The sequence below is a fragment of the Leptosomus discolor genome, chromosome 15, assembly GCF_034619465.1.
Source record: "Leptosomus discolor isolate bLepDis1 chromosome 15, bLepDis1.hap2, whole genome shotgun sequence".
Classification (NCBI taxonomy): domain Eukaryota; kingdom Metazoa; phylum Chordata; class Aves; order Leptosomiformes; family Leptosomidae; genus Leptosomus; species Leptosomus discolor.
The window spans coordinates 5,512,622-5,524,908 of NC_141405.1; the positions used below are offsets into that span (position 1 = coordinate 5,512,622).

Below are 12,287 nucleotides of genomic sequence, written 5' to 3' on the forward strand. Positions count from 1 at the left end.
GCGGCCCGGCGGGTGCGCTCCGCTCCGCTCGGTTCCGCGGCGGGGCGGGGCGGGGCGGGGCCGGAGGGCAGGGCCGGCCCAGGGCCCAGCTCCGCCCCAGCCGCGCGAGGGCCGGCGCCGCGGCGGGCGGGAAGATGGCGGCAGCGGCGGGCGGGGGGGGCGCCGTGGTGTCGGTGCTGGCCCCCAGCGGGCGGCGGGTCACGGTGCGGGTGGGGCCCGGCACGGTGTTGCTCCAGGTGGGTCCGGGGCGGGGGCGGGGGCGGCCGGCGGCGCGGCCGTAGTGCCGCGGGCCGGCCCATAACGCCTCTGTTCTCTCCGCAGATCCTCGAGGAGGTCTGCAGGAAGCAGGGCGGCAGCCCCGGAGAGTACGGCCTGAAGTGAGTCTCACCGCGGGGCCGCCTCCTCCTTGCTGGGCCGGCGGACGGGCCCGGCCCGGCGCGGGCCGGGCCCGGCTGCAGGCCGCGCCGCGCCGGCGGTGGGAGAGGCCCTGCCTGGCCGCCCGCGGCCGCTCTCCCGGGCCGGGTGGGGCCCGGCGCCGCCGAGCTGCCCGCCGCGTGGTTGGTGAGGCGCGCGCCCGGTGCCCGCGGCCTGCCCGTGGCGCCGAGGCGCTGCCGAGGGGAGTCCCGTAAGGCCTGCTCGGCGGGAGCGTGCCTGGCTGGCGGGCGGGCGGCCGGGAGGGGTCCCAGGGTCCTGGTGCTGCCGCCGCGGTCGGTCGCCTTTCCAGCCCCTGCCGCAGCTGTGTGGATCTGGCGTGGTAACGCCGGAGGAAGTGGTTGACAGTCACCCCTGGGGAGAGAGGGGTCCCCGGCTGTGCCTCAGGTGGTTCTCTAGCAGAGCTGTTGTGTTAAAACTGACCTCTCCCCATTTCACCGTACCAAATTCCCTTCGCTCTTGGGGTCTACACTGAGATCCTTGTGCAACTTCCACGAAGGTGCCCCTCCCCACACGCGCACTTGTGATGGCTCAGACACTGGTAGGACCCTTCTCCTCTTACCTGGTGGTCTGACCGTGTCCTTGTACAGTGTCACGACCAAGAGGTAATTTGTCTGAGCGGTGGTAAAAAAAAGTACCTTTTTATTAAACAGCGAACACTAGGCTTGAATATTTACTCAGTTGCTGTTTATCTCTTAAAGCCCGAGGAAGAACATATATTTGGGTATTTTGTCTGTGACCTCTACAAACTGCAGCTTTTTCAGTGTGCGGGATAATTTTTGTTGGTGACTCTTTTCTGAATTGCCAGTTGTGCATTGTGAGTCGTGCTCTATGGCTTCTGGCTGGCCTGCGGGGAATTCTCTTGCTCAGTACCTGGACTTCTCGTTGTTGCCAGTTCATGAAGTGATCTGAAGGTGGCATAGGATGGTTCCTGGTGTCTTCATGGGCTGTGTTCTTCTTTAGGTTCCAGAGGAGCGTGTTGGATCTCTCTTTGCCATGGAGATTTGCCAGGCTGCCCAACAATGCCAAGCTGGAGATGGTGCCAGTCTCTAATAGAGTGGGAACTGGAAACACGGTACGGTCATCTCAGTGTGACCCAGTTTGTTCAGCTATCAGTTGTGCTGGACACGATCTCATCAGATGTAATAAGGAAGAGCATGGTTAGGCTTGGCCAACGCTGGAGTGGAAGACCACCCAAAGACTGATTGAGGTGTGGTGGAAAATGGTAATTTAGTAGCTGGAAGTCTTTGCTTAGGTATGATAGTGGAGTTTGAGCTGTATGCTGGAGGATAGGGAGATCTTTTGGGGAGCTGAGAAACTAGTAGTCATGAATGTATAAGTTAAACATCACTAATGACTTTGCGCAGCGGTTGAGCTGCTCACTGGGTTCCCTTTCCTAATTTCTATTTCAGTTGCTGTTGTTTGCCGCTAGATTTTAACTAAATCTCACATTCTTACAGGACCAGTGTTGCTGTTCACAGTGTGTTCACACAGCTTTAGAATTTTTTGTGACATGTGCTGTGTTTCACAGTTGCTGAATGTCCCTACTTAGTATAATTTGCAAAGGGCTTATGGATGTCGTATTCTGTAGGAATTATTGTCACGTTTCGGAGATTTAAAAATCTTTTATGCGTGTCATTATAACAGCTGGAGGCATAATTTTTAAAACGATACATAGGTGTTAGTGAGCATAAACATTTGATGTCATAAAAATGATGTATGATCTTAAGTAGCCTGGGAATGAAATTCTTCTATCGCTAACAGTCATCTGTCTTCTTACTGACTTCCTCATAGGGAGTTTCTTAATTTTTGTGTTTCAGGTGTATTAGTGGTGATCTCTTAATGTCTGTCTGCCAAATTATGTTAGTGGTATTTTGCTACAGGCAGTTGCTTTAGCTGTCACAAAGATGAGCTGATGCATACGTTGAAAAGTGAATTTTGTAGTGTGAGAACGTTTTGAAATCTCTGCTCTAGTTCACTGTGGGTGTGCAATGTAGTTTTGGGGGTCACTGTTGTCCGTGTTGTTCTCTGTAGGACCTCCATGTGCTTTGTTTTGGCACTAATATTTTCTTTGACTGCGGCAGAAAGAAGTTTTGTGCTCCAAATGATGTACGTACTTAAAAAAATGCCACAAGCTGGTAGCATCTGCTTAAAATTTTCAGTTAAAAAAAAGTTGTGATGGCATGGAGTTTGTCTTCCAGAGGGAAGTGTTTCTGTTAAAATGGTATAGTGATGACTTTATCTGACATTTGCATCCAATTTGGGAGGTATTGTACTGAAGGAAAAAAGTGACTTTTGTTTTTTTTTCCCATGAAGATATATTCAGTTTATCAGAAAGGGTGGGAAGGACCATGCACTGTAGGAGAGGAGTTGTAATGTGGAATCACTACTTTAGATCACAAAAGAGAAGAGCTAATGAAAGTTTAAGTTGTTTCTGTTTAGTTGTATTTCAGCAGAAGAACCTACAGGTGTGAGGCTTCCCTTGGAGTGCTCGTTGCTATTTTACGGAGTTGAGAAGATACAGCAGATACGCTTGTGAAGGATGAACAGATGATGTTCAGAGTTCTGTCCCGTAAACTAAGAGCAGAGATTTCACTTGGAAGAGTTTTACAGGCAGTATAAGAAAATACTTTGTACAGAACAATTGACCGAAAGAATTCCCTGCCACAGGGAACTAGGGTCAGATACTGTAGAAAGTTTTAAAACAGCCGGATAACTGACTAGAACTGGCACTACTATTATGCCCTAATATAGTGTCATTGGGATGCAGACTCAGACATGCAGGCCGGCTGCAGTAATGTTGGAATGAACTTGGTTCTGTGCCTTTTGTTATTGTCTCTCTTTATTGAGATAATGTGCATGGAAGTAGGTGTGCTTTCCTGTGGCGTGTTGGCGGCAGTTACCCCTAGAGACAGAATACAGGTTTAGATAAATCATGAGTTTGTTCAACAAATCTGATATTTTTAAAATAGAATGCTTTTGGATTTGCCTTCGCATGTAAAAATCATTGATTACTGCAAGATGGGTCTTTAGTGAAAAAGTGAACAAATTCCCTTTGTGATGGCTGGGGATCTATGGGTACGAGCAGTACAGTTGTAGTGTTAGGGTTGTTAGCCTTTTGTTTATATGTTTGTAAACTTGGAGGATAATTGGCACTGGTGTCTCTATTATTTTATATAGAGCCTGGGATTTTTTAAAAGACTTTTCTAATTGACTGAATAGGACTTTCGTGACATGCTTAGCTTTGAACTGTTGCCCAAAACCTGATGCAACTGGTAGTCTGAATTTCTGGGCTGGATTCTTGTAGAACGGTGATGTCAGCTGTCATCACTCTGCTGTAGCTGAGAATAATCTAAGGCTTGTCTCCAGCATAGGAGGAACCAGGAGGTTGTGTTAGTGGTGGGATGAAATGACTTAGTTCTGTTGGCTCGTTGTTGATGATGCCACTGTTTCCTTTGTGTAGAAAAATTCCTATCTCCAGCAGACCACAATTTGCAGTCCTGCAAGGACTGGTAGGAGTCAAGGCAGATGACAAACATATTCCTCCAAGGAAATCACAGTTGATTGCCAGAGTGTGGTGTCTATTTTATCCCATCCTTCTCTCCCCTGCCGCCCCCATGCTCTCGCACCCCCCTCACACTCACAGAGAGAGAGAGGATGCACTGAGATTGTCGGTAGGGACACATGAAAACACAGAGTGAAAGCAAGCTGCTGTCGATGTCCTAGGCTTATGTCCTTCTCAGACTTTTGAATAAGGCCAATTTCTGCCAGCTTCAGGAAAACATAGTTGACTAGTGATACTAGGTGCTCTCCAATAGGGATTTTTTTTTTTTACGCTTTTCTTTACGATGGGTGAGCTAATTGGGAAAATTTAGTTAGGCATTTTGAAAAAGAAGGCTGAATATTCTCTAAAAGGTAAAGAGAAGACCTGAAGTGCTCTGCCATCTCTTGGCCAGCTGCTGGATTTTTCCCTTGGGACCATCAGGAGTTTGATGTTCTTTGGGACTGTCCTCCGCGTGTGTTCATTTTAGAAATGCCTTGGATTCTTTTAGGGGGAGGGGAGCTGTTCTCTGAAGAATATGTAGCATCTGCGCTAACGAATGTGAGTGTTCACATTGCAGGTTGGAAAAGGCCTGTTAGAATAGGCAGCTAGCTGTCCTTTGTCTTTTTCTGCAGGTGTTCGAGAATGTCCAGAATTATTTTTGAGATTTTTGATTAATTCACTCTTAAATTGTATGTCAGAATTTGGTGGTTAGGAAGCATTAGTGGATTGCAAGTTACACATGTAGTCTCTTTGAGCTGGTAACAGTTGGTTAGGTCTTCAAAGATAAATTTGGACTGTATTCGTTGTTTCTCTGTGTGGATGTGCAGGTACGCTGTTTGTTCTGCCCCAGGGAATTTGTTCTGCGAATTGATGCTTAAGTTGGCAGACCTCTGTGTTGGTGTTTTAGTTTGTGCAGCTGCACGTCAATCCTGTCTGGGTTATTTGAACTGATTTTGTGTAGCTGCAAAGACCCTTGCTGTAAAGTTTCAGCTAGTGTGAACCAGAACATCTCAGTTGCCTGTGATGATGCATTTGTAACACCTGCATTGGCTTTTCTCTGAATATGTTTCAGTTCATGATATGGGAGGGGAGAGGAGCACAAGAAAGCTGGTTAATATTCCAGGATTGCCTCCTCCATGCTCAAGAGCGGTCCATTCCAATGAATAGGAAGTTGGGCAAAAATGCCATAATGCCTGCATGGCTGAACAAAGTGCTCCTGGCCAAACTCAAACACAAAAGGGAAGCGTACAGAGACTGAAAGCAAGGATGGGTAACGTGGGAGGAATAGAGAAGCCTTGTCCAGGCATCCAGGGATGAAGTTAGGAAAGCTTAAACCCAATTGGAATTTAATCTGGCCAGGGACGTCAAAGACAACAAGAAGGGCTTCTTTAAGTACATAGGTGATGAAGGCTAGGGAAAATGGCGCCCATTGTTCAACAAGGCAGGGGGCTTGGTTACACAGGACATGGAAGGGGTAAATGCCTCCTTTGCCTCAGTCTTTGTTAGCAAAGCCGGGCTTCAGGAATCTCAAGTCCCAGAGACCATGGGGAGAGGCTGGAGCAGGGAAGACATACCCTTGGTGGAAGAAGATCAGGTCAGGGAATACTTGAGCAAACTGGACATATGTAAGTCCACGGGCCCTGATGGGATGCACTCGTGAGTGATGAGGGAGCTGGCACACGTCACTGCAAGGCCACTCTTGATCATGGAGGAAGGCAAGCGTCACTCCTGTCTTCCAAGAAGGGCAAGAAGGAGGACACAGGGAGGACCCAGCCTCACCTCGATCCCTGGGAAGGTAATGGAGCAGCTAATCCTGGAAACCATTTCCAGGCCCACGGATGACAGGAAAATCATCAGGAGTAGCCAGCATGGATTCACCAAGGCAAAGTCACGCTTGACCAACTTGATAAGCTTCTGTGATAAAATGACTGACCTGGTAGGTGAGGGGAGAGCAGTGGATATTTTCTCCCTGGACTTCAGTAAGGCCTTTGACTCTCGCATAAGATCCACATGTAAAATACTCATATTCATAGCAGAATGGAACTATTCTAGGTATTAACTTCTAAAATAATCTTTTGAATGCGCCTCTGCATTTTTAATCAATGTAATCCTTTGCAGTGAGTGTTTAGAAGGAAGTCATGGTTTTTTGGATAGCAGGTTTCAGAGATCACTGAAATATTAAAAGAAGTTCTGAAGAAAAAAAGGTTTTCATTCACTTTTCAGTGTGTTTTTCCTATAGGTTCGGATTGCATTACAGTTAGATGATGGCTCCCGTTTACAAGACACCTTTCTCTGTCAACAGACTTTGTGGGAACTTCTCAACCATTTTGGGAAGATCAGGTGAGCAATGCAGTGAGAAAATCTTGTTTGGGTGGATCTCTGCATGACAGTAGCAGATGTTGTTACGGTGATCCAGCCAGATCCTGCAGGTTTGTGGAATTTGTGTTTGACTGTGGTTTTTCCTTTACAACACAGATATTTGCCTTTTCCTTGCTCTTTCAGATTTGAGACTCCATAGTTCTGTTACTATGTTTTAGTCCTGGAGTACCATTCCTGGTTCAGGGCATAAACTGGTAACAAACTGCTAAGGCTGGGAAGAAGCTGTACTTGGATATATTGCCGCACCTGTCTTTTACACAAACTTCTGTGAAGTCAAGTTGCTGCCGGAGTTGAGATGGTAGCCTAGATTATCCTGGTCACCAGTATTTCTGTGCTGTGGTTTCATGTGGTGGAGGGGGTTCATTCTTAAGCGAGTTGCTATTGCTTTTGAGGCTTGCTGTTGCACAGGTTCTTCGAGGCAATCTAGAGCTCTCAGCAGGCTGATGCAGATTTTTCAAAAGACTGATTAGATCCTGTTTAAATGGAATAATTTCTGGTTCTACATTTATTGAATATATACATGGGTTAGAAATCTTAATCTGAGTTCAGTCTACATTCAGTGCTTTCTTTTGTCTTTAGTTCTGACTTAAAAATACTGTATTGTTTTGAAATGTCAAGCTAATAAACTTTTCTTCGAAGGCTGTTCTTTTATTTTTGTCATGGCTTGGAAGATGAAGCCTGGAAGCTGTGACAGCCATTCTATTCTGAAAAAGAATTTCCAAATTTCTTTTTGTTTGTTTGTTTGGTTGGTTTGGGTTTGGTTTTTTTGGTAGTTGGCTTTACCTTTCTCTTGATAAAATGCTTGAGTTTTTTCAGATCCTGTATTTCTATCTTGTTCTTTCTCTGACATTCCTCACCTTCTGCTAGTTGCTGTACTGCATTTGGATCTCTTGCTCATCTCTACAGATGCTGTGCTATGGTATTGTGCAGATAGGAGCTATTTTTGTTAATTCTTCAAACCAACGTCTAAAGAGGCAGTAGCTTTCTATGTCAAAACTTTTGAAGTCTCCAAGACCGTGGTGCTAGAAAAGCTATGAAACAGGTAGTCGGTAGTAAGGCTGATGGTGCAGTAGCACTCAGATAAGCTCAACCTTTTAGGGTAGTTACAGGATGCAAGATGATGGATTGTCACCTGTTAGCTGAGCCATAGTAACTGAGTGGTTACGGGTATGTGTCAGGACTAGACTAACATGTACTAGCATAAATTAACAAAACTTTAAGGTTGCTTGTTGTACACTGCAACTGAAATAGCCTAAGCAGCATGGTTTGGGGGTGAGTTGGCTGACATTACCTCATTAGTTGCACAGATGAACCGTGTGACTGGAGTTGCTCTGGAGCTGTTTCCAGAGTGAAGGAACTAATTTTTCCAGCCTCCCAGTGATGTGCTGTTAGTTTTCTGCTAGCTTGGCTCTCTGACTGGCCCATACAAGATCAAAAGGGGTGACTAGTGCTGGCCCAAGGGAGGGAGTTTGGACTGGGGGCATCTTCTGTGCAGCAGGAGGGGGTTGAACAGTTACTGCTCACTTCCTGCCCTCCTGTCTAACTCCCCTCATACTATTTTTGCAGCTTTGTGGGGAATTGGCTTAAGTAGCTGATTCAGCTGAAAACCAGTATTTTCCCCTATGTTTTCCTTCAAGTAGATAAGTTTTCCTAACCCACTTAAGGGTTGTCTTTCATAGGCAGTTTGGACAAGAAGTGTCACATGTCTGGAAACAAGGATCCAAAAGGAGGAATGGCATATGTCAGTTTTTCTACTCTGCATGTGTCATCAAACCATAGCTTGAGGAAATGCCTTGAGGTATAAACTTCACAGTGACTGTAAAGTGATATAAATGAGTCTTACTTACCATTCTCTCTCTTTTTTTTTTTTTTTTTTTTTTTTGTCCTTAACGGTCAGGGACCAGGTCTACACTGTGGCATTTACTCTTAAGTCAAAAGGGACAGTCTTCATGTAAATGCTAGAGAGAAAAGAATTATCTTTCTTTTGATTGAGGAAAGAGGTAGGCAAGAAAAGCCAGGTATAATTTTCCTGGGTGTTTTGAGGCCCTCTTGTATCTTACTACATACCTTGCACCCTCTGGGAGGGGTGCCTGTTGCAGTTTGGAAACTGCTGGACTGGTGGGGGTGGTAATTATGGACAGTGACAGATAGCCTTTGTGTGGCTTTCTTGCATGTTAGTTGGTTGTTTCTTTGGTTTAAATTTTGAGCTTTTTATATGATTTTGTTCCTTTGGGGTAGTTTTATTTGTTACAGGTTACTGTAATACTAATAGTGTACATGCTGCTCTTTTCAAGCTTGTAACTGCTACAGTGTGCGAAATGTTACTAACTTCAGCTCATAAGACACAGCTGTTCCTTTCTGCCCTTTGGAAGCTGAACTCAGATGTTTGGATGGGCTCTGCAAACTTTTGATTAAGTTCAACAAGCAGCAAAGATGCTGTGTGTGACTTAGTCATAAACCAGGCCGGATCTATAGCCACCCATATAGATTTCTTGGGCTGTGCAGCTTTTCAGTGTGTATTGACTCAGTTGACTAACTAGTCAGCTAGTTGTTGACTTCTGCTGAATCCTTCCTTTGACTTTCCAACTGGAGATGTTTTCCTGGAATGCTCAGCCGCTCTAAGTGCGTGAGGGGAAGTATTCTAAATCCACTGGAATTTCCCCCAGGTTTCCAGCGTCCATCTTGGCTAATGGGGTCTGAAGAGGGTCTGGAAGCTATTGTAAGGCTGCTCCTCCTCTCAGCATGCGGCAGTCCTTGCACAAGATGTTTACAGGCCCTGTCAGATCACTACATGAAGGAATCTAATCTGCTTGCCGTTCCCCTTCTGAAGAACAGCACATCAAAGAAATGACAGTGTGTTTGATGTGTGTGCTTGCCTCAGTGAATGCATGTAACGGATTAACAGCAGCTGGAGGAGGAGTATGCTGGCTTCCAAGAGTTACACAAAAATAAGTCTCTGGGGGATCTTTGCTTGGAGTCTGTTCTGCAGAGACTGGTTGAGGGCACAACCATTGTATACCCTTTTAGCATGGGGCCTGGGAGAACTGGTGCTTTTCTGTCTCCCGCCCTTGCTTGTCTGGCAACTTCAGCAGCTTTGTAGACTGTTTTGCATAGAAGTGATTGCAGTCTGAACACTTGAAGACAGTTTTGACAATGACTGTGGCTCTTTGCTACTTTTGTGGTATCATTCATTAAGTTCAGATGTTTTCTGTACATTTTTAGAACACTCTTCAATCGGAAGAGTTGCTTGGATTGAAGTGGGAAGTAGTTTTGGAAAGGTGAATGAAACTAGGTTGTGTGAGTGAAATTGGCTTTCTTTCTTAAGTGTCTATGTGGTGAGGTCTTTGTGGTGTTCCATTGTGCCTTGGCTTCTCTTCTAAGTGGTGATCAGCCACCTTTTGTGACAGACAGGCAACTTGAGGTTCAAGCTTTTCTTCCGCTGGGCTGTTTTGTCTGCCTTTTCTGTGATTCTGTACTGTTTCCTCCATGTCTCAGCAGTCCTTTTTCTTTTGTGCGCTTTTATCGAGGATTTTGAATATCTCCAGAGAAGGAGACTTTACAATCTCTCTGTGCAACGTCAGTGTTTTCCTAGAACTTAATGGCTATTTCCCTTAATTTTCTACTCTGTAGGCTGATTGACTCCTTCCCTGTTCAGTTTATTTTGTCACTTTGTGCTGGGCTAAATAGATTAATGTTAAAATATTATGTAAGACATTGATTGTTTATATATTCTTCTAAGCTGCTCATGTGTGACTTATTTTGGACCTAATAGAAAGACAGCATAAGATAATATTGGCAAAGCTATTTTTGTTAAGTAACTTTGAACATTATGATGATAGTTACAATTACTGGAACTTCTGCATTGAAAGTGGTAAGAGGCATTTGGGTATGCAGACTCTTGTCTTCTGCTGTGCAAGCAGATTGGTAAAGTGCTAAGGGTTATTTTCTTTCTTACTTGAACAGAAAATGTTATCCCTGTCTTAAGGTGGTCTTTCCGTGATGGTTGTGTTTATTGCCTGCCTATCTGCGGACTATGAAGCAGAAGCTTTTCTAACGGCAGTAAGTCAGTGTGGCCACAGCACAGACGTGCTCTATAATGTACATAGTCACTTCAGAATTAGACGCTCCGTTGACTGAATGGATTTTGACTATTACTAAGAGATTTTTTCCTACCTAAACCCTGGAGATAACTTTGTGTCTGGTAGTATTACATCCCAAAATACATATGTGTAAATTACATGATGCTGAAGGCACAATGTTTTAAGTAGTGGAACTGTGTTCATTAAACTCCTTTTCAGGAAAAGTCAGAATGAACCCAGCCTTGATCACTGACATCCTTTTCATATAGTCATTCCCTGTTCCATCCCACAGGTATGAGGCTCACAAATTAAAGCACAAGATCAAGAATGAGTCCCTGAAGGTGCAAATGATAGGTGTGATACAGTAGATGTAAGCAGTCTGAGATCCTGCTTGAATTTTGTGACAGTTGGACACCAAGTTGATGAATGTTTTGCAAATATATTTAGGAGAATGTGTGACTGCTGCTGCAGAATTACAAACAATGCAGAGAAATGATTGAAGTTGAAATATCTTTCTGAAACTTCTAATTTCCAGTGAAAAATACTGGATTTTTTTTTTTTTTTCCAGGCTGGCAGGGTCCTGCAGGTTTTGTTTTTTCCTTCGAAATTCACTGCAGAGACTAGAACCTGGTGACTTAAGAGGCAGTTAAGTGCAAGTGTTCGCATAACCCTGTAAGTCAGTCATTTGCAAAGCTCCTCCTGAGTTTGGTAGTCAACAGCAGTGTTAATAGGGCATAAAATGACAAGCTGGCTTCAGCCTCTTTTGTCAGAGGCCTCAGGAGATGAGCAAGGATGTGTCGCTTTACTGGGCTGTCGGGTAGGTTTCATTAGCTGATTTGCAGAGAGGTGGTTTCTCTTCAAGTCACCCAAGGTGATGGGTGATTGTTTCCTGGTGGGGTGAGGCACAGGGGAAAGCCTTTTTTTTTTTTTTTTTTTCCTCGCTGGAGACTGGACTCCAGACAGCGCTAAGATCAAGGGAGTTTACTATGAGGAAGAATTTCAACTGTTTTGCTTTTGACGATAAAACAGCTGTTGCAGTGCAGATGGTATATACAGCTCCTTAACAAGGGGTGTCCTGCTGCAACTGCAGTGACAGAGAGCCCAGGACAGAATGATCCGTCCCCGCAAGACTCCAGTAGCTCTTGTTAGCACAATCTTGTCAGTTCTCATTGTGTTGATGGGGCAACTTCCTCACCTTCTGCTTTGTCATTTCCCCTGCTAAGTTAGGCTGAAATTTTTGAATCTAAAACTTTTGGAAAAAAAAAAAAAGCTTGTGAGAATTCAGCCAGTTATCTTTTTGAACCACTGCTGTCTCAGGATGGACAGTGTTCTCCTGGTCACCTTTTGCCATTGGTGTACTTGGAGAAGAGAAGCAAACTATTCTTCTCCTTAATTTCATGTTTTACCATGTTCTCAGCTGATTTCGGTTTGAGTTTCACTTTGCTGAAGAGGAGAACAACATGAGAGAGAGTTTCTTCTGCTGTTGATTCTAATTCTCTCACTGATTTCAGTGCTTCAGTGTAATGCTCTGGTTAATTCTTTAAGGCTTTTTACTTTTCTACAGACATCTGAGGTTTCCTTGCTAAGCGTGTTAGTCCTTTTTTTTTTTTTTTTTTTTTCCCATTAAGAACACCCTGTTGTAGAGTTTTCCACATGTGCTGTCTTTTGAAATTGCATCATATTGGATGGATGAGAACTGAGACTTGCTGTGAAAGGCAGTGATTGTCTTTTCCCTGTCCTTCTTGTGTTTGATCAAGTGAATATGTAATAAAGCTTCTCTTCTACTTGAATGCCTCAGAATTGCTTGTCTAGAGGAAAATGGGAAGAGTAGCATCTTACTGTTTTTTTTTCCC

The 12,287-nt window shown here is 44.7% G+C and overlaps 1 protein-coding gene across 1 annotated transcript in view; it reads left to right on the forward strand.

Moving 5' to 3' along the window:
- The first annotated feature begins 134 nt into the window (after positions 1-134).
- The window catches only part of ASPSCR1 (ASPSCR1 tether for SLC2A4, UBX domain containing), a 46,364-nt gene continuing 34,211 nt past the window's right edge, over positions 135-12,287 (forward strand). The window contains exons 1-4 of the mRNA XM_086473458.1: positions 135-236; positions 322-377; positions 1,396-1,507; positions 6,216-6,316. Coding sequence (XP_086329584.1) covers positions 135-236; positions 322-377; positions 1,396-1,507; positions 6,216-6,316 — 371 coding nt within the window. The remainder of the gene's footprint in view (positions 237-321; positions 378-1,395; positions 1,508-6,215; positions 6,317-12,287) is intronic.